At 47.7% G+C, this 20,246-nt stretch overlaps 1 protein-coding gene across 16 annotated transcripts in view; it reads right to left on the bottom strand.

Annotated features, from left to right (window-relative positions):
• Window positions 1–456: 456 nt before the first annotated feature.
• GAS7 (growth arrest specific 7) overlaps window positions 457–20,246 on the bottom strand; it is a 229,584-nt gene continuing 209,794 nt past the window's right edge. For 5 of the 16 annotated variants that reach the window (XM_079134067.1, XM_079134068.1, XM_079134065.1 and 2 more), the window contains exons 8-14: window positions 19,944–20,018; window positions 14,718–14,796; window positions 8,885–9,013; window positions 7,796–7,919; window positions 3,389–3,468; window positions 1,931–2,029; window positions 624–1,262 (exon numbers count right to left, since the gene is read on the bottom strand). In XM_079134067.1, the coding sequence (XP_078990193.1) occupies window positions 1,149–1,262; window positions 1,931–2,029; window positions 3,389–3,468; window positions 7,796–7,919; window positions 8,885–9,013; window positions 14,718–14,796; window positions 19,944–20,018 (700 nt within the window). In that variant the 3' untranslated portion in view covers window positions 624–1,148. Of the gene's footprint in view, window positions 1,263–1,930; window positions 2,030–3,388; window positions 3,469–7,795; window positions 7,920–8,884; window positions 9,014–14,717; window positions 14,797–19,943; window positions 20,019–20,246 lie in introns of all 16 variants that reach the window. The other 11 variants (XM_079134059.1, XM_079134061.1, XM_079134060.1 and 8 more) reach the window with 6 other exon arrangements.

Raw genomic sequence — 20,246 nt, 5'->3', positions numbered from 1 at the left:
CCAGGTGGCAAGACACACCTGGATAGCAAAGAACTCCTATGGCCATGAAAGTCTGCAGTGCCCATACAAGGGACAGCAGTCCAAACCCCATCATGCATAAGCAGATGGAGCCATATGCGAAATGACAAAGGGACTTGCCCTAATCTGTCTCTCATATGGGACTGACCCAGCCCCATTAAGCCCATGGTGGGCAGCCCAGGAGAGTGGTGGTCAGGGTAGCCCAGTGTTGGACAGGAGGCCATGGCAGACAGACCCCATCTGGTTTCTGAGGTGAGCTGGTATCTCCATTCCTCAAAGCCTTTGGACATGCACAGAACTGAAGGAGGCCTTGCTGGCTGAAAACTTTGGAAAGCTCTAGTGAGACTGTGCAGGGGTGGCAGGATGGGGACTGCCTTGAGAAAGCAGCTGAGGAATGGATGGATTGGGATTTCCAGAGACTTCAGAGACGATGCCTGGTCCGATAGGAACCATGATTCAATGCTCCGACTTGGGGCTAGTTTACCGAATGAGGTAGTTCCATCCTGACCTCTCTAGGCAGGGTTGGTCTGGGAAGACAGAAAACAGGCCTTCCCAAGACTCATGGGGATGAAAAGTGGCCAAGGATAGCTAGATTTGGGCTCCCAGAATGCAATGAGAAAAATAGAGGGCTGTAAAGGACTCTAGGTGCAGGCTGAGCTGATGGCGCTTTCTGTTCATGAGTCTGATCCTGACATTGGCTTGGAGGCAGAGGTGACCCTCCCCTGATCTTCCGAAGCCCCTAAGGAGATAAAGGGACCGGTTGGAGGATGGGCCTTCGGGCACCCAAGGGCACAAGTGTGTGACGGCCACCCCTATGGAACTCAGCAGGGACCACAAAGTTTCAGCCTCAGTTTGTTCTCAGAGCAACAAGCATGGCATGGGGTTTGGGGGCTTCAGTCTTGGAGACAAGGGCAGGGTTGCAGGTCTGTCTTCTTGGCCTGGGAATATTTGGGATCCCCCAGCTGGGCCATCCAGATCACCCTTCTGGAATCGCCAGCTCTCTCCTCTCTCCTCAGTGGACAGGAGAGTGGGTGGGAGGGCAGCTTCACCCAGCAGGAGACACCATCTCCTCTCCATGTGACACCCAGCCCCTCTCCTGGGCAGGACCCCCCGGGGCCACACAGGTGTGTCTAGATCTCCATGTCCACAGGGCGAATGTTGCCCGTTTTGTGCTCTCTGACCCACAGCTCTCTGTCTTTGGCTGGGTCCACTTTTCGAAGCAGTTGGTCCACAGGCTCAACTGTCTGCAAGGGACAGAGAAGAGGGGATACTGTCAAAGGTGGGGGCCAAGTTGAGGATGTTTCCTTTTGCTCTTGCCCAAGCTCTGTTCAGAGTAGTCTCTTTAGAATGTTCTAGGGCCCCACTGGAAACCTATCTGAGGGTCGAAACGTGCAGAGGGTTATGGGAGCTGGAATCTGGAACTGGTCCTGACTGTGCATACTGCAGAGCCCAGGCCAACTGAGAGGGCAGGATGCCCGAAGGTTTAGTGGCCTGTGAACTTCTCCTCCATGTGCCTCCACACCAACCACCAGAGAACAGAACAAATGCAACTTTAGCTTTAGGTACTTTAAATATTTCTAGATTGTATTTTTGTATCATTTTGTTTAAGAAATTTACCCAAAGAGGCAATGATGTCTTTAGCTTTAAATATGGTGAGCTTCCCTCTCTTCAAGTATAGCTCACTGGACTATATTTCATGTGCCCAGGATGGATCACATGGACATCTAGGAATCCTGTTAAGTCCTTTCCGAGATGTCACTCAGAAGCAGGTGCACCTGCCCACTGCCTGCTTCAGATATGATTCATTTGCAGTGGTCACTTAACCTGCCATGGCATACAGTCAGGTGGTTCTCTCCTGGCCCCTTGTCCCGTAGGGGTCCCGTTGGTTTCTGACCCAGGATGGGGAACTCACGCTTTGGTTGAACATGTCCGTCTCGTGCCGCAGCTGTGTGTACTGGCACAAATGTTGCCGGATCATCTCCACCCTCTCCACTTCCAGCCGCTCCAGCTCCTGCAGAAGAAATAAAGACCAGAGACCTCTGAGAATATCCCATAACTTCAGAACCTTCCCACCAAGCAGGTCCCACATCACCATGTACTCAACCCACAAGACCCCAACCCCATTTGACCTTCCAGGTTGCAATAAAGACCATGCCATCTGTTGGGTGAAGGTGAAGGTTATGAGACCAGCTACTAGTTTATCCTGAAAGCCTGCTTTGCCAGCAAGGTGCAGAAAGCTTTACGTACAATATGTCAATTGTCCTCACCAGAATTTTAAGAGATTCTGTGAGATTTCTGAGCAGGGGAACTAACACCTAGAGAGGGACTGTTACTTGCCCCAGGTGACACAGAACAATGGGATTTAAACCAATCATGATTCTGTAAACCCAGTCCCAGGGTGCTAGGGTAGCACCCTGATGGGGCAGAACAGAGACCAGGTGGAGGGGCAGGAATGGAGCAGCCATCATCAAAAGAAGAGTGGAAAGCCTTGTCCTTTAGTGTCTAGATGGTTCTGTGTCTGTGGAATTGAGGGGATCAGGCTGTTACTCTGTCCATAACTAGGTCACTGCCCAGGTGATTAATCGGGAAGGGGGATAAAGCAGGCGACTTAATTAGGAGATTAACAAGGGGGGAAAACAGGTCACAGGTGGAGGCCTTTAATCCGCCCTGGTGGGCCAACACCTGGGGAAGCCAGCCGGTCAGGGCTGTAGGAGGGATGGATGGCAGATGGCTTCAGGCAGTAGATGAATGGATGAGTGGCTGGTGTGGTGTCTCTTTTCCCCACTGGCCACAGTACCAGCCACACTTCACTGTCTCACTCCAGCAGGTCCTGACCAACATGGAGATGCTGCCCCTTCACAAGAAATACTCAGGACAGCACCACCACGGGGTCTGCTATGCTGCCTTGGTCAGAGCTGCTCCCCCTCCCCCACACCGCTCCTCCCCTGTAAGGCTCCCCCTACCACACCTGTTCACATGCCTTCTAAGGATCACCTGTGAGGGACCTGCAACTCTCCGGTGGGGGAGGGGGGATTGGCTCTCTTTCTACTACTTGGTTGTTCATCCTAAAGGGGTGGCTCTCTGCTCAGGGGAATTTCTGGTTGATCCCAGTCCCTCAGCAGACAGTCCAAGGAGGATACAGCACCACCCAGACTTTGCCTGGGTTCATACAGCAGGAGGTGCTAGAGCAGGGATCTGAATGCACAGGCAGGTCCAGATGGAATTATTGACCCCAACACTGGAACAGATCCAGTGACCACCTCTAAGATCACCTCCACTCCATTCCCACCCTGTGCCCCCCACCACGCACCCAGGGCTCCCATGGGCCATCTCCTGTTACCGGCATGCTCACAGGTCTCTGAGCACCTACCAAAGTGGTGGTCACCATCTCTTCAAACCACTTGGACTGGGCCTGGTTGTAGAGGTCCACACAGCGCATGAGGTCATCACCTGGAAAAGCCAACGGTCACTGTCATGCTCCATCCATCACACCCTATCCCACCATGATGCCCTGCCTTTCCCCCCTGTGCCCACACGCAGGCCCTCTCTGCTCCCTGTGATCATGGCCATTGAGAAGTTGGGGGAAGGGGTCATAAGAAGAGAAAAGCAGAGTATAAGGTGGAAAGGGGGAACACAGCATCTCAGGGACTAGTATCAGAGCATCCACCTGAACTCCACAGCACACACCAAGAACTCAGGGTGGGTTTCTCATTAAAATGTGTGTGCAGGGAGACCATTCCTAGTCCCTGACCCAACCACAAGCCTAAAACATGCTTCCTGCTCTAAAGATTGCAGTGTGTTTTCATACTGGAGAATTTTGATTAGTTAAAACACATGTCACAAACAACTTAGTACTAATTAAAGGAAAGAGGTTTCCAGGCCATGTCTTTGGGTGCATGTGTGTGTGCAACAGGGTATCATTCTGAATCACAAAAATAATATGCTCCATGGTTTATGGCTCACTCACTGTGCAAAAATATGCACTTGGGCTGGGTGTGTAGTTCAATGGCAGAGTACTTGCCTAGCATGTCTAAGGCTCTGGGTTTGATCCCCAGCACTGCAAAAAACAAAACAAAACAAAAACACAAAAAACAAAACATGCATTACAGTGCTACACACAAATTTCAGGACAATAGGTACCTGGGGAGACAGCCTGAGCTGTAGGGAATGAGCTCCTCCTATAGCATTTTCTTTCATAACAGAGAGATCTGAACAAATATAACTATTAAATCTTGATGGCTAGCATACCATTTTCTGTAATCATTTGCATGTTTGAAACATTTTGTAATTAGAACAAGAGCAAACTATGAAGTAACTGCAAACATCACTAAGTGTACTAGCGCCCTGGCACCTTGCTATGCAAAACATAGTTCACGGACCAGCAGCTTTGGCAACCCTCTCCCCCGGGAGTTGGCAAGAAATGCAGAAACCCAGGACGTGCCCGAGACCAACTGGGCCAGAAACTGCATTTTCAGCAGATCCTGCAGCAATACTTGCACAAATTATAGTTGGAGGGGCAACTGCTCTGGCACAGCTTTGTCCATATGCAGTTTCCTAATCATCACAGAACTAGAAATTGGACCCTTCTGAACAGCGCCAGAAGATGGATTCCGGAACCGGAATGCTCTGCTGTCAGCCTAGCTCTGCTATGTGTTAGCTGTGTGACCCTGGACATGTCAACTAACCCGCCTGTGCCTCAGTGTCTTCATTTATAAAATGAGTATATTAGTTGTACCTTCGTAGAGTTGCTGCAAAGATTAACTATGCTAATATATGTAAAATACTGAGAATGGAGATTTGCAAAGATAGCAAAGTATTAATAGGAGCTAATGGTGGTGACGATGGCGATGATGAATTCAGATTTAGCCTCCTTGAGGCTCTAGATGGTCTTCCCTCCAGCGGCCTCAAAAAAGATGAGGGAGAGAAGGAAAGGGAGCTGAAGGAAAGGAATGGCAGCAATTTCTGAGCAGCAGGCAGTCCGGAAAACCAGCAAGGAGCAGAGCCTTTGGAATAAGGGGAAGGTTGAATTCTGACGTAGCAATGCCACCACAGTGGTGCTCCCAGCTCTTGCTCGCTCTCATAAGTTTTCTCATTCACAAAATGCGTCCTTACAGAGGCTGTGAAGGTTAAGAAACAATGTCTTCAAGCATGCAGCCTGGGGCCCCACACAGTAAGTAGTCAATAAAGGTTGTATTCTCTCTCTTTTTGCTGTGCTGGGGATCAAACACAGGGCACAAGCCCTTTATCACTGAGCTCCCTCCCTCCCTCCCCAGTAAGTCTAAGGATTAATTATTATTATTATTATCATTATTATTTTTTTTGCGGTGCTGGGGATCGAACCCAGGGCCTTGTGCTTGCAAGGCAAGCACTCTACCGACTGAGTTATCTCCCCAGCCCATGATTAATTATTTTTGCCACAAAATAATTCCAAGCTATAGGACTAAGAGTCTGTATCATGGGGCTCAGTGGTAGAGCGCTTGCCTAGCATGTGTGAGACACTGAATTAGATTCTCGGCACCACATACAAATAAATAAAGATCTATCAACATCTAAAAAAAAACTGAGTCTGTATCATCTGTATCATTGATGATAATGCAATGAAACTAGGGGAAAAAAAAATCAAGAACAGGGTAACAAAGCCCTTGCTCTTGAAAATATATTTTCTTTGAGACAAATCTTGGCTCAAAGATGAAATCAAACCCCCAATAGTAAAATGTCTTGAGAAGAAATGAAGATGTAAATGAGAAGCGTGGGGTGTGGTTAAGGACCTAGGCAGAGGAAAAAGAAATGTCTGGCAGGCTGAATATTTTACTGTTACAAACAAAAACAAAAATAAATACCTAAACACCCTTTCTCAAATGAGAACAAGAAAGCTGGGTGAATAAAGAAAAATCTTGGGAAGATCTAAGCTGATCCCCCCAAAACTTACATGCCACAGGGAAAAGATGCGATACACAAAAATAGCAACAAAAGCTAGGCAAATAAGCTTAAAAAAATGATAATAAAAGAAAAATGGAACCTAGGTAAAATATTTGCAATCGAAAGGGTTAAGCTCCATATAAAGAATCCTTGGGCTGGGGAGATAGCTCAGCTGGTAGAGTGCTTGCCTCACAAGCACAAGGCCCTGAGTTCAATCCCCAGTACCGCAAAAAAAGAAAAGGAATTCTTATCAGTCAGTAAGAACAAGACCAGTCACTCAAAAAGAAAATGGGGGGAGGAGACAAGTTAATCTATTCACAGAAAAGTAAGCCAGGAATAATTTATATTTTAAATGTTCAATCCTGATCAGAGAAAAGCAAATAAACAAAACATTATTTTTCACCAGCACACCAATGATTTCAAAGCTTAATAGCACACAACACTCTATGGTTTAGGGAACAGGTACTCATAGATGCTTGTCGGTGGGTACCTCCTCTGGACACCAATTTGGAAATATCCATCAAAATGAAGAAAAACCTTTTGGCTCAGCATCAATATTCTCTTTTTATGCAGATCTGGTCTTGCACATACACAAAGTTACAGTTCTGATAAGAAGGTATTGCTGGCCTTGGCAAACACTCTGTAACAATCTAAATGTCCTAAAAATTAATTAGGGGAATGATGAAATCAATTTGGATACAATCATATAGTCAGACATTGGGTGATTGTTTAAAAATCTGATATGCATAGATGGATGCATAAATAGATTTAGAGGAAATGAAATGGACCATTTCTAAGATGTATTAAGTTCAGAATACAGAGTATAATATAATCCAATTAACATACATTTAAATATTTAAAAAGTAAAAGCACTCTAAAGTATTAACAGTGATTATTTTTGCCAAATAATATTTTATACTTTCGTATGCTGATTACTTTGCCATGTACTGTTTTGCAATATATTTTTATTTTTAGATAATTTAATAAATTAATTTACGTATATCTTTTTCCTCTGGGCTCCACTCCCAATAAATATATTAGAAATTTATAATACTGCTCTGGATATAGTAATTTACTGTGATGCATTATATAAAATGTATACATTAAATATTATGTTTACACCAAATTAGTTTTGGTTGACTTATTTCTGCCCCAATTTCTTATATTATAAAATGGCTGGAAGGTGGCTGCTTCATTTCATAATGAAATCAATTATAACAACAGTTTCACCAGAAGTTGAGAGGAAAAGAACCTAAAGATCTTTCAGGCCATAATTCCACAGCACACAGGCTAATCCCACAGGCAATATGCATTGCTTTTGCATGTTGTGAAAACTGATTTCTTTTAGAATCAGTTATAGATGAAATTTTCTAAGCAGCCCTTCCTCCGTGTGTATTGGCTAACCTTTAGCAGTAGGTGGCAGCAGAAACCAGCACACTGGGGGAAGGGGCTCGACTGAAATCTGGTGGTTATTTAAATAAAATGCCAGCCTCTCTTCTTGGGACAGGAGCCTACTCCCATATCTCGACCTTCAGAGTAGCAGTCCTAAGAGATGGAGCAGAGCTTGGATGGGCAGGTAGAGGTTTGAACTTCTGTGGGCTTTAAGCAGGGATGGGGCCCTGAGTTCCTGGCACAAGAAAGAATTTATCTACTTCCTGGTCAGAAATGCAGAGCTTAGGTCAGAAAAAGCCATTGCTGGGGAGACCATGAGTCATCTAGCCCCCCACCATGGCCTGGGAACAGCCTGGCCTGCCTCCCCTCTACATCCCAGGTTTCTTCTTTTGAGATCTCTGGATGCTAGGCACCCCACTCGTGTATGAGAGTGTGACCAGGCCAGGTGGGTGGCCCAGGGGCTCACCAGCCTGTGTGGACTTCCTCCGTGCCTTCTTGATGTCCTCCTCTGTCTTGTTGCTCAGCTTGATCTCCAGCTGCTGGGTCTTCATCTCCAGGTCTCTCTGCCGCTCTGTGAGGGCTTTCCGGGCCTGGGGTCCAATGACATCACACCGAGAAGCTGTTAGAAAGCCTGCAGCCTGGGGTGGCCTCAGGGCCATGCGGCCCAGCCTCCCTTTTCTTGGCTCAAGTCCTTCATTCTTTCTGTTTGCATGGATGATGGCACAGTGGCTGTGAGGGGCCAGACAGTGGCAGTGGTGCTGCCCAGCTAGCTGGTGAAGAGCAGAGCCTGCAGCCCCGCTCCCCTCGTTCCTGTCATCCAGCTTCATCTGCACTTGACTGAAACCAGTCCCTCAGACCATGGCTTCACTGGTGCAGGTACCTGCTCTGAGGATCCAGTTCTAAAATTACCACCTCTCAGGAAGGGACCACAAAGTCATCTGAGTCACCTCCAGAGGTGAGTGGCAGGCTGGTGGCACCAGGCACGGCATTCCAGAGCCTCGAGCCTCTTGCTCCCCTCATCGCACCTGCCTGTCTTCCTGGGTCCTCCTGGTGACTCATTCCTGGCCCCTATTAGCAGCTCCAGCACTTCAGTGGAGACAGCTGGTGGGTCTTGGGTGCCTGCGGGGGTGCAGGCCTCCTGCTCTCTAGGGCACCAGGCTCAATCCTGAGGAGAGCGGCCCTTCCCTCCGGGGCTGCCACCAGCAGCTCCGCACAAGGTATGATTAACTGCAGAAAGATGAGCTACGGGGCTCTGGAAGTGGGTGATTAATCAGGAGAAAATCTGCAGGAGGGATCCAGACATGGGGACCACACAGAAGCAGGGCAGGCTTGGTGTCCCATTGGCCCTTGCAGTGGTCACCATGGGGAAGTGTCTCCTACCTGCCCTCTGGAGGGGTGGGGTTCTCCGGTGGGGCATGAGGCTTGGATTCCCCCTCCCCCTCATGTGGGGACCAAAGGTCCCTGTTGTGGCACCCAGAGTCAGCTGCTTTCCTGGCCCACTATTCCAGCAGCTCCCACCTTCCCCCACTCCCACCCCAGTGTCCTGGCCTCTCACCTTCTCCACTGATGCATAGCGGCTGGCGAGTTGCTTGCGGAGGTCAGCGATATGGTGGTCACACTTTTTCATGTCTTTCTTGAAGTTCTCACGAAAGTTCATTAGGGGCTTCTCTACCTCGCTGTGAAGCTGTGGAAGAGAATGGAGAGGACACTCAGGACCCAGGGCATTAGCTGCAGTTGGTGGGGACCATTCCTTCTCTTTCCCTAACAGGTGAAAATGGGGACTGGAAGGCTAGAGATGAGTGGCCGGCATACCAGGTCTGTTTACAAAAACCACCTGAGCTCCCAGGCCCAGCATCTGTAACTATGAATGTCACAGGAGTCTTCTGACTCCCCCATCAGCGAACTCCTTCCTCCTCCAAGCTTCCACATCTTCTTTAGTTTTTAAACATTTTCATTAGGCTGGGTGGAGAGGCACATGCCTGTAATCCCAGCAGCTCTGGAGGCTGAGGCAGGAGGATCAGGAGCTCAAAGCCAGCCTCAGCAAAAGTGAGACACTAAGCAACTCAGTGAGATCCTGTCTCTAAACAAAATACAAAATAGGGCTGGGGATGTGTCTCACTGGTTGAGTACCCAAGTTCAATTTCCAGTACCCCCCCAAAAAAATGTCATTAAAAGTTATTTTTTATTGTGTATATTTATGGTGCACAACATGTTTTGAAATAAGTCATAGGTATTTAAGTTGGGCGTCACTTAAGGACTGGGGTGGATTCTGAGATGCGTTGTTAGATTCTGTTGTCCTTCCAACATCACGAAGTGTACTTAAACTAAGATGACAATGACATTGTTAGGCAACAGCTTCTGGGACACCATCATACATAGGGTTCATTATAGATGGAAACTTCCTGACTGGAAGCAGACACTGATGTGGCTTAACGAAGCTAATTAACACATGCACTGTCTCCCAGGATTACTGTGTGCCACAGCCTTTTGTACAGCTTTGCTTGGGTGTCCCTTTCTCTTCCTTTCCAAACTGGGAGCTTTCTGGGGACGGAAACCCTGTCACCCATCTGTGTCCCCAAGCAGTTAGCACAGTGACTGCTATGCAGTTCAATAAATAAGTGTAAGAGGGTGCTGTTTAATTAGGCCATCTCAGATCATTTCTATTCATTGAACACCTGCTGTGCGCCACGTGCCTGGAATACAAAGGTGACCTGGACAAGGTCCAAACCTTGAGGAATTCTCGGCAGGAGCTGCTGAAGGTCTGCTGGCAATTCACAAGGGCGACTGTTCTGAGCTGTGTCCCCAGGGCTTTTTCCCAATTCACAGGGCTGGAAGAGGACCAGGCACCCTTCCCATTCCTAACCAAGGGAACCACCTTCTGCTTTACAATGATGTGGGTAAGCATCAAGTTTTTAAGCTTTTTTTTTTTTTTTCTCTTTAATTCCTTCCCTCCTTCACATACCACCCCATCCTTTTTGAGAATATTTTCACAGAACATTTGCCATAGTTCGGTTGTGAGCATGACATTTAAAAGAAAACAGATCAAGGTGGCCCTGCCCTGGGAGAGGCAGGGACAGCCTAGATGGTGAGCAGAGTTTTGTTGTTGGATGACCTTCAAATTCTAACCAAGAGCTGGACATCCAGATGCCACGCTCCTCCTGATATGGGCTGTGAACATCTCCAGTTATTTATTTTTTTTGAGCCCCTGAAACTGTCCTCATCTAGGAAAACAGCCCCATCTGGTGGCACTTTTATAAGGTGCTACAAGCTTGAGAGCTCATGGGAACAAACAAGTTCTTTTCCCTGTTGCTATGGTTTAAATATGTTCCCCACATTTCATATGCTGGAAACTTAATCCTCAAATTCACTAGTTGATTTTATCTGGAGGAGGCTTCTGGGAGGTAGTGAGGCTTAGATGAGGCCATGAGAGTGAGATCACCAAGAAGCCTGGTGGCTTTATGAGGACACATCTGAGCAGACATGTTTGTTGTGTCTTGCCATGTGATGATGCTAATTCTTTAGCAACCTGTTGCTATTAGCAATGGTCTGAGCTGGGTGACAGCAGGAAAGCTCTCTGGATCTTGGGCTTCTCAGCTTCCAGAACTTTGATCTAAATAAACCTCTATTCTTCATAATTTACCCAGTCTCTGGTATTCAGTTATAGACAAAGAAAATGGATGGGGACAATTATGTACATAGATCAGCCATATGCTGAGTAGTTGTTGCTACATAACTCAGTTGCCATTGAACCGGCTGACTGGGGTCTAGGAGGGCTGACTCAAAAACTCTGGGGTCTCTTTCTGAGGACTTAGAAAACAGGTGACTGCCAGACTTTCCTGTGCCCAGGAGTGACCTGGAGGAGCTCCTCAACAATGAAGACTCATGGGTCCCAGCCCTGGGTTCGGTGGTCTGGGGAATGGCCCACAAACCATCCAGTGCATCAAAGTCTTTCCCTAAAATTTCAAAAGACAGGAAACAAAACTATTAGTTGTCAGAAATGATTCAACTGTAGATAAGGATCCATGGATTCTCCAACTCTCTATCTATATAAAGTACTTTTTAAAGACATTTTTTTCTTTAAACAAGATGGCTTGAAATCTTTTAATACTCATATTTAGCTTTTCCTGAAAGTACGTCCCAGTGGATGCATGGGCTGGCCTGTCCTACACAATGGTGAGGTCATTGGAGCAGATTGCTGCCCTTTCTGAAGCTCGGCTGTCTTTGCTGCTTCTTTTCACCTCTATATCCAAAGAGAATAAGAGAAATTCTAAGATGGAAGCAATTTCAGCCTAGGGTTTTTGAAATGATGGGTGGCTAAGAGCTGTGAAATCAATTTACTGGTCAGACTTGGATAGAAAATAACTGAGTGCATTTTAGGTAGGAGGGTTAAGTCCTGTGCAATATTCATCTTGGCCACATACGTGTGTGGCTGAGTGGATAGGGGAGTGGGTACATGCATGTGGATCTGTGTGTACCAGGTGACCAGGTGAAGTGTGTTCTCGTGGGTCACAGTTGCCAATCTGATTCAAATTCTTCATTTTGTCTGGGAAGAAATGAAACCCCAGGGATGCTGAATGACTTGCCCAGAGTCATAAAGCTTGTTAGTGACAGCTCTGAGCTAAATTCATTATCCTGCTTCCACCTTCCCCCAAAATCTTCTACTGAATGCAAGGCTTCTACTGCATAAGTAGATTTTCTCCCATCAGAAGGAATTTTTCTGTTCTCCCTTCTTCCACCAGAGCCAGTGGCAATGTCAATTCTTTAGCAACCTGTTGCTATTAGCAATGGTCTGAGCTGGTTGACTAGAAAAGCCGGAAAGATTGCTATAACAAAATTGCATTTTTAAAAGAGCTTTCTCCCTGACACAGACCATTCAGAGCAGAATTTCAAGATGCCTTTTAGAGCAGATGTGAAAATGGGTTTTGTGCATATGAAGTCCCGTTATCCACGGCAGACACACAAATCCTTGGAGCCCCTTTCTCTCAAGAAATTGCCATGAGATCACTAGGTTGCTACTTTGATGCCCCAAGGCCACCAACACTGATGGACAGGCTAGAAGTAGCAGAAACTCTCATGGTGAAGTCTGTTTTGTGTTTATGGGAACATTCACCATTGCTGTGGTCAGCTGAATAGTGACATTTGTGCTGCTTCATGAACACGAACTTGAAATGTTCTGGGCATTTGGAGGGATGGTTTGCATCTTGTTGGCACTCCCAGGGAGGGCAGAGTGCTCCCCAAGGAACCCAGGGCCTTCCCCTTGCTGGATAAGAGCTCTGCCACTGAGCCACCGCCCCAGCCCCAGGGTCTTGTTCAAATGCTACTGGTAAAGGTGTGCCCCAGGCAAAGGTCTGGAGATGAAGTCTTCCATTTGCTTCCTCTGTAGTTAAGTTCACTTAGAGACGTGACCATGGGCTATGATTTCATCTGTGCTCTTCGCATTTGTGAACGGAGAGGATGTTTTACAGGTCAGTTGATAAAACTAAGAGATGGATTATACTCAGTACCCTATGTCACTCCATACTACTGCATGGGAGGACGTATTGCCGACCGTTAAACAACGGAGAATCAGGGGTTGCGCTGATGGAGAGTAAATGCCACCAAGAATCCTGGGCATCCAGCAGGCAAAGTGTGCGGAAGCTCCCAGTCATGCTCAGTCCTGGCTCCTGGCCCTGCCCCCAAACCATGAGAGCGGCAGCCCCCTACCCACATTCAACTCCCCAGTCAATGGAGGTCTAAGGTTAAGACAGGAGAAGGGAGACCTTGGGAGTCTCACCTGCAGCTTTAAAATAACTCACTGTTTTATATACGCACACTAAAGACACCAACTCATGGAGCTCCCTTCTCTGCCACAGCTTGAAGAGCAACCCTCCCATGAAGTGCTTGGCATAACACGGTGTGTGCTTTCATTAGCTAGGAATTTACACACACGGCTGGGTGTCAACTGAATCTTAGGGCACTAATATCTTTCAGAAGCAAGGAGTTGCTGACAACATTGTTCTTTCTTCCCGCCGCAGCTCCTTACAAAGCTCTTCCGGGTCTCAGTCATTTGAATCATTCATTTTGTGTGCAGACGACCATCACAGGGTACCATGGGGAGACCTGGGCATACTGACACGTTCCTGTCCTCCAGGAGCACACATCACTCCGGTGCCCAGGGTGGGGAATTGCAACTGTAAAGCAGGAACAGAGCTAGCAAAGTAATAGGACCAATGAGTGCTGAATGCGGTGGCTCAGGAAGGAGGCACGTCTTTGAGGAATTATGAGGAATGTTACCATAGAACAAGGCAAGTATTTAAATATGGGGGAAGGGCTCAGAGAATTTAAGCTCTCTGCTGTACTATCCCCTTGGGTGGCTGTGTGTGGCTGGTGATGGTGGGATGACAGAGGGAAGGCAGGGACACCAGGATGGCACCACTCTCCAGCGTCTCCCTTTAGATGGTAGGCATGCTAATGGGCAGCTCCGTCACTCATACACACTGTAGTGTGAATTATCTCAATGAGACAGTTATTTTCTACTTCAAAAGCAGCTGAGAGCCAGAGGACGAATATTGGAGGTATGAACCAGGGAGTGGAGAGGGCAGGGTCATTGAGAAATCTTGAGACAAACAGATCTGAAAAGATGCACGGAGGAAGAGACTGCCAGGGGGCTCCGTGCACTCATACTTCAGAAAATATTTGTTAAACACCTACTTTGGGCTAGGTACCATTCCGATCAGTGAGAGTAGAATGAAAAGACAGAAACTTCCCTGTCTTCAAAAAAGTCCTGGTGCTAGTTCTTTAGAACCAAATGAAAGGAAGGTCATTTACCCATTCTGAAATTTTACAACAAATAAAAGCAAAACAAAAAAAATCTCCCTTGGTCACAGTCCAGTATTTCCAAACACCAAGAAGAGACAGAACGTGTCAATCCATTCCTCTGAAAGTCTGGCAAAGAGTAACATCACTCAGGGATCCACTTAAGAAACTGGGGGGTATCCGCCCTCACCACAGAGGTACATAGAATGCCACGTGACTCCCAAGAACAGAATGTAAAACAAAACCATTATTAAAAATTAAATTATGTGAACTTATAACTAACATTATTTTTAAAACTAAGATAGTAAAGAACGCTTATTATTTCCTACTTAACATTGTATTATTTATTATCCAAGCTCCGGGTGGATGTTGCTGGTTTTTTATGCTACTTATCTGTATAAAGGAAACATTACCTAATGATGTCCTAGTGTGCATCTCTTCCAACTCTGTATGTAGTGACTTAAGTACGGCAGCTTAAAATTTACACTACAGGAATTGGCAAACACTACATATTGGAGGGATGGTTGCTAACCATTTATGAGAGTGCCACTGTGTAAGACCAGAACAGGTCTCCATTGCAGAGAGGGGTTTACCTTGGCTGAGAACTTGAGATGAACTTCTGCTTCATCTGCCAGGCTCTTCTTCACCTGAGCCCATGCTTCTCCCAGGGAGCTGCAACAGGTAGGACACTGTCAGACTCAGGGGACCTCAGAAAGGGCTGTACCAACCTCAGGTCTGAAGGCCCAGCCCATCCTAAGGTGGAATGGTGGGTCTCAAGCCCACATCTTGGGAAGGCATACATCAACTAAGACTTGGAATTCAAAGGAGGCAGAGGCCAGGCACAAAACATTCAGGGGCCCAGATTGAACCACCAAAGCCAAGATGAGCTAGCCTGACCTCTGCAGCTAAGAGAAAAGGCCACAGGAGACAGTCAAGTGACTGGGGAAATATCCAGAACCCAGAGGCTTACAAGGTCTGAGGAAGGTACAAGGTGGGCTGCTGTTCCCAGTCCGTGGCTGCAGCAAGGGCCTTGATATCTGACTGATTATGGTTCCCAGTGTCTTGCCATCACCCCTTCCTGGTTTGCTGGTGAGGTGTATAAATGTTTGCTGGTAATGCAAGGAAGGTGAACAGAGTCATTTTCAGGGAGAAACCCTTCTCGAATGGAAGGCGCTATGCAACCCTGCTTACAGGCAACTCTCCAGCAGCTTGGCTTCCAGGAGAGGCATAGGTGAACACGGGGGGCCTAGGGACATCCTAGGTACAGCCACATGCAGAAGGTTCCCTCACATCGCCAGGAGTGTGGCTCTTCTTCTGGGCTATGTATCCTACTGCTGCCTGTAGCTTAGAGAATGGCCAAGTCCTCTAAGTGAAATCACCTCTCCACTCTAGGGAGAAGCTTCGAATAGATGAAATATCTTGACATGCCTGAGACTTTCAAAGGGACATGACAGCCTTCATTATCTGGAACTCCTCAACCTCACTGACCATTCCAAATGACCCCCTGCCTCCTCGCTCCTGACCTCTTCAACCCAGCCAGTAAATCCGAGCTGAAAGTTCAGTTGACTTAATTTCATCAAAAAGTCACTTCCCCCAGAGAATTCATTAAACTTGAGTGGGAAAAGCTGATTAAAAGACAGCACACTGTGACACTTGTGGGTTCCAAGCCCAGCAGCCAGGCAGCAGCTAAAAATTGCCCAATGGAGCAGAACAATCCTTCTGATCCATGGTCCAGTCTGGTGGGAGTGCTAGCTCAGGCAGAGGGAGTTGTTTATGGGAAATGACACTGATTTTTATCTAGAAGTTTGGGCAGCAAAGAAAGGTCCCCTGGAGAGCCCAACGGAGCAGAGCTGGAGTGAGTCTGAGGCTATTCAAGCTGTGGACATTTGTCTTTGCCTGAGCTCCCAGAAGCTGGGCTATGGCTATTGGGACCATGTGGGTGGTCTAGGCAACCCACCTGATCCCACAGGTGGGCAGGAGGTATAGCGTGGGGGAGGGGTGGAAGCAATTGTGGCAGTTATACAGAATACAGAGCAATGGTTTGAATGTGTCCCCAAAAATGTGTGTTGCAAACTTAATCCCCATTGCAATGGTGTTAAGAGATGGGGCCTTGGAGACGTGCTTAGGCCAGGAGGGCTGTGCCCTTGTGAAGGGATTCATGCTGACAGACATTCCCCCATTTTGCAGTGCTGAGGATGGAACCCTGGGGCACATGCATGCTAGTCAAGTGCTCCACCACACAGAGCCACACCCTGAGCCCTTGATCAACTTAACAGATGGTGCAGCGACAACTGTATGCCCATACCTCATGCCGTACACACGAATGATCTCAAGACGATCCTAGCTTTAAAGTCAAAGCCAAGGTGACACACGGCTTACAGAGGCTGTCCTGGGATGAGTGGGAACATGATTAAAGAGAGAGAGCTAAGTGACACAGAGCAGCCTGTGGGAGGTATGAATGAGAGACACAGAAAGGCCCTGGGAGGTGTCCAGAGTTTTCCCTATAGAGCTGAAAGTTTGCTGTCAGCAGAGCACATGGTAAGTAACTGGCTAGGGACTTGTATGGTGTCCTGAAAACGTCAGCTCATGGCTACTGGAAGAAAATGCAGAAGCAAAGTCTCCACCTAGCACAATGTCCTTGGCCCCATCTCCAGACTGAACATTTGCAGGTGAAAGGACATTACTCCAAACATTCGGATGAGCCCAACTGAGCCAGTGCATCCCCATGCATGCTCCCCGTCCCTGGCATTTCTAGCCCCTCAGAGCCACTTGAAGATGTGTGGAAACATCATACTGAGCCCTGTTAACATGTACAATTAATATGTTAATCAAAAGTAAAATCATTAACAATTTTAGGAAAAAAATCCACTTAGAAATTCTTCCATTTGAAAAACAAACAGATGTCCTTTTGTCCCAAAATATGGTTCGAGGCATGCCAAATCAAAATGCATGTGACCCCATCACAACCGCCAACCAGGAAAGACCAAAATCTCATTTCCTTTCTACACAGAAGAGGAAAGCTGAAGGCAGAATAAATCTAATTCCATTTATTCACCAGCGTGCCCGTGTCCTCTGAAAGCCAAGGTGAACACAGCACTCGGGTGGTCAAGCCTCTCTAGTCCCCCTGATTGCACATTCCTAGGTGCCCCCAATTTCTAAGCTTCAGCATTGCACCTGGAAAGTTTCCAAGGTGGGTTGGGTCAAATGCCCAAATCTGTGTATAAAAGCAAAACAGCATTTTGCATGCCGTGTGTAGGGGGGTTCCACATGTGCACCCCAAAGTGCCTGCTGGGGGGAGTGTGTGCACGGGGTTACCATGTGCAGCAGTGAGAGAAATATGGGCAGGTAGAGGCGAGTGGGCAGAAGCTCATATGTGAGCATGTGTGTTGTTTGTCTCCTGTTTGCATGAGTGTGTGTGTGCAGCATGGCGCAGGCCTGGCGTGTGGGGATGGGCTGCTCGGTGGAGGAGCATATGCTGTGTGTGCTGGCAGGACATAGTGTCCTTGGCAGCAGCCCAGGCCCAGGAGGTGGAAGCCGGAAGACTCCGGAGCAGCACAGTGGTTGCAGGGCATGGAGATCCTTAGGAAAGTCCCTTCCCAGGCAGCAAGGGCTACTTTGCCTATATGTCCCCTTCTGCACGGAGCAGAGGGGCTGGGAAATAATTAACCCCACTTACGTCTGTGGGAGAGATGCTGGTCTGTAGGTCACCCTGTGGCGTGTGGCTGGCCGAGTTGGTGAAAACCATTCCCAGGAGGTTTGGCTGTGTAGTCAGCCCATACGGAGGCCTTAATCAAAGCCACATTTATTTGGCAAACTCTCTGTCCCCTGCAGGATTTCAGGCCACGAAGGCAGACTTGGACTTGTTGAAGATCACAGCTCTCTGACAATCACAACCATCCCACGGCAGAATGGCTTCCTTCTTGGGGCTTCACTTCCCCTTGTAGGAGGACTTCAGAGAGACTTGTGCAGGAAGGTCAGAGTAGAGTGGTGACCTCTGGGGACCCTTTCAACTCTAGCCTCCTGAGAGTCTTCCATATTATTATTATTTTTTTATTGAGGTGAAAATCATGTGACAAAATTAACCCACTTAATGTGAGTAAACTAGCGGTGATTAGCACGTCCCCAATGTTGTGTGACCAATGACATTTTCATCACCAGTCACAGAAAAAGAATGTGTGTTCCCCCAATTCATAAGCTGAAGGCCTAATCCCTGATGCGGCTGCTATCATAGCCACATGTGTGCTGTGGGGATGGGACCTTTAAAGAAGTAGATAAGGCTGAGGTGACCTCCTCAGCCTCAGGCTGCTGTCAAAGACACATAAAGCTAATGGGTGGGGCCTGCATCCCACAGGATTAGTGTCTTAGAAGGGACTCCAGGAAGCACCCCACACACCAGCACACACCAGGATGGGCTGTGAAGTGAGGTGATTGACTGAAACCTAGGGGAAAGCTCTCGCCTCACACCAGCCCTGCCGGCACCTTGGCTTCAGACTTCCAGCCTCCAGAACTGTGAGAAAATAAATGTCTGCAGTTTAAGCCACACTCTGTGCTATTTTTGTTACTGCAGCTTCATCGGACAAACACCTTAAAAAGAAAGCTTTGCCAATGAAGCAGTCTCTCCCATGTCCCCCTTTTCCCCGTGCCATGGTAACCTACTCTGGACATTTCAGATAAATGGAATCACATGCTATGTGACCATATTATGTGTCTGGCTTCTATCACTTGGCATAATGGTTTTGAGCTTCATCCACATAGCACGTTTCAGAAATCCATTCCTTTTTACAGCTGAATAATACTCCACTGAGTATCCATGGATAGGCATTGTGCATATCCTACAACTTGTGCACCCATTCCCTGATGGAATTTGAATTGTAAATGTTTGTTTGAGTCCCTGTTTTCAATTCTTTGGGATAGACGCCTAAGAAGGAATTGCTGGGGTATATAGTAGTTCTATGCTTAACTTTTTGAGGAACTGCCAAACTGCTTTCCATAGGGACTATCATTTGGCACGCCTTCAGTGATGCATGAGGGCTGACTCTCAACAGAGCAGAAAGGCTGAAGTCTTCCTCCCACTAGGAATTCTTCTATGACGGGGAAGGCTGGGCTAAATGTCGGCTCCACCCACAGAAGTTGGAATGGTCAGTGGGAGCAGGAAGGGAAGCCTGGGGCTCAGGCTCACAGGAGAACATTCTAAGGGGCTAACATGAAATCCTCTCATGCCCACTTTCCTTCCAGCCTGCCCTCAGACTCAGAAAAAGGGGATCTGGGGGTGGGCATCTGAAAGCTGCTGCCTGGTTATAGGGGAGAGGGCAGAGGGGCTTCTGACATGCTCCAGCACCTGGCAGGAGGGCCCTGGGTCACGAGAGAGAAGACAATGTACAAGTTTCCTCCTCGAACATGAACACCCACACTTTGAGTCATGGGTAACCACCTTGGTGGAGATCAGGGTGCTCAGCCTGAGCTAAGGGTACCCTCCCTGAGCTAGAGGTGGCTACCTTGAACTATGAGCACCCACAATGAAACCTGAGAATCCACCCTGAGCTATTAGTACCCATCTGGAACCACGAGTACCCAGCTTGAGCCATGAGCACCCATCTCAAGCCATGGGTGCCTACTATGAGTTATGGGTGCCCCATTCTCGCTATAGGTGTACACCTTCAGTCACAGGGTGTGCCTTGAACTATGAACAAACAACTTGAGCATGGACCCACCTTGACCCAGACTTATGGAGAGTTCCTCATCCAAATTCATCTATCCCAGTGACAGGTGATGGGTGGGAAAGGATCCTCCCCAGGCCCATTACTCTCCTCCCTACTCACCCTTCCTCTTGCGCAGCCAACGAGTTCTGAGAGAGCTTAGCCAAGTTCTTTGCATATTCTTCTTCAATCTTTATCCTGCAAAAGGAGAAAACCCAACGTGTCAGCTCTCCAGTGCTGGATGGTGGATCAAAGCTGCTCCCTGCCAGGTAGCAGCTGTGTAAAGGAACCCTTAGGTCACAGCAGAATGTAAACTCTGAGTGTGTGGTTCTTCATATTTACTGAATAAATGCATGAAACTGTTGGAGCCTCTGTCTCCCCAACTGCACAGTGGGATATTTCTGCCTGTCTCCTAGGACTATGAAG

The sequence above is a fragment of the Sciurus vulgaris genome, assembly GCF_902686455.1.
Source record: "Sciurus vulgaris genome assembly, chromosome: 3".
Classification (NCBI taxonomy): Eukaryota; Metazoa; Chordata; class Mammalia; order Rodentia; family Sciuridae; genus Sciurus; species Sciurus vulgaris.
Note: the sequence above shows the minus strand (reverse complement) of the source record. Positions and strands in the feature narration are given on the sequence as shown.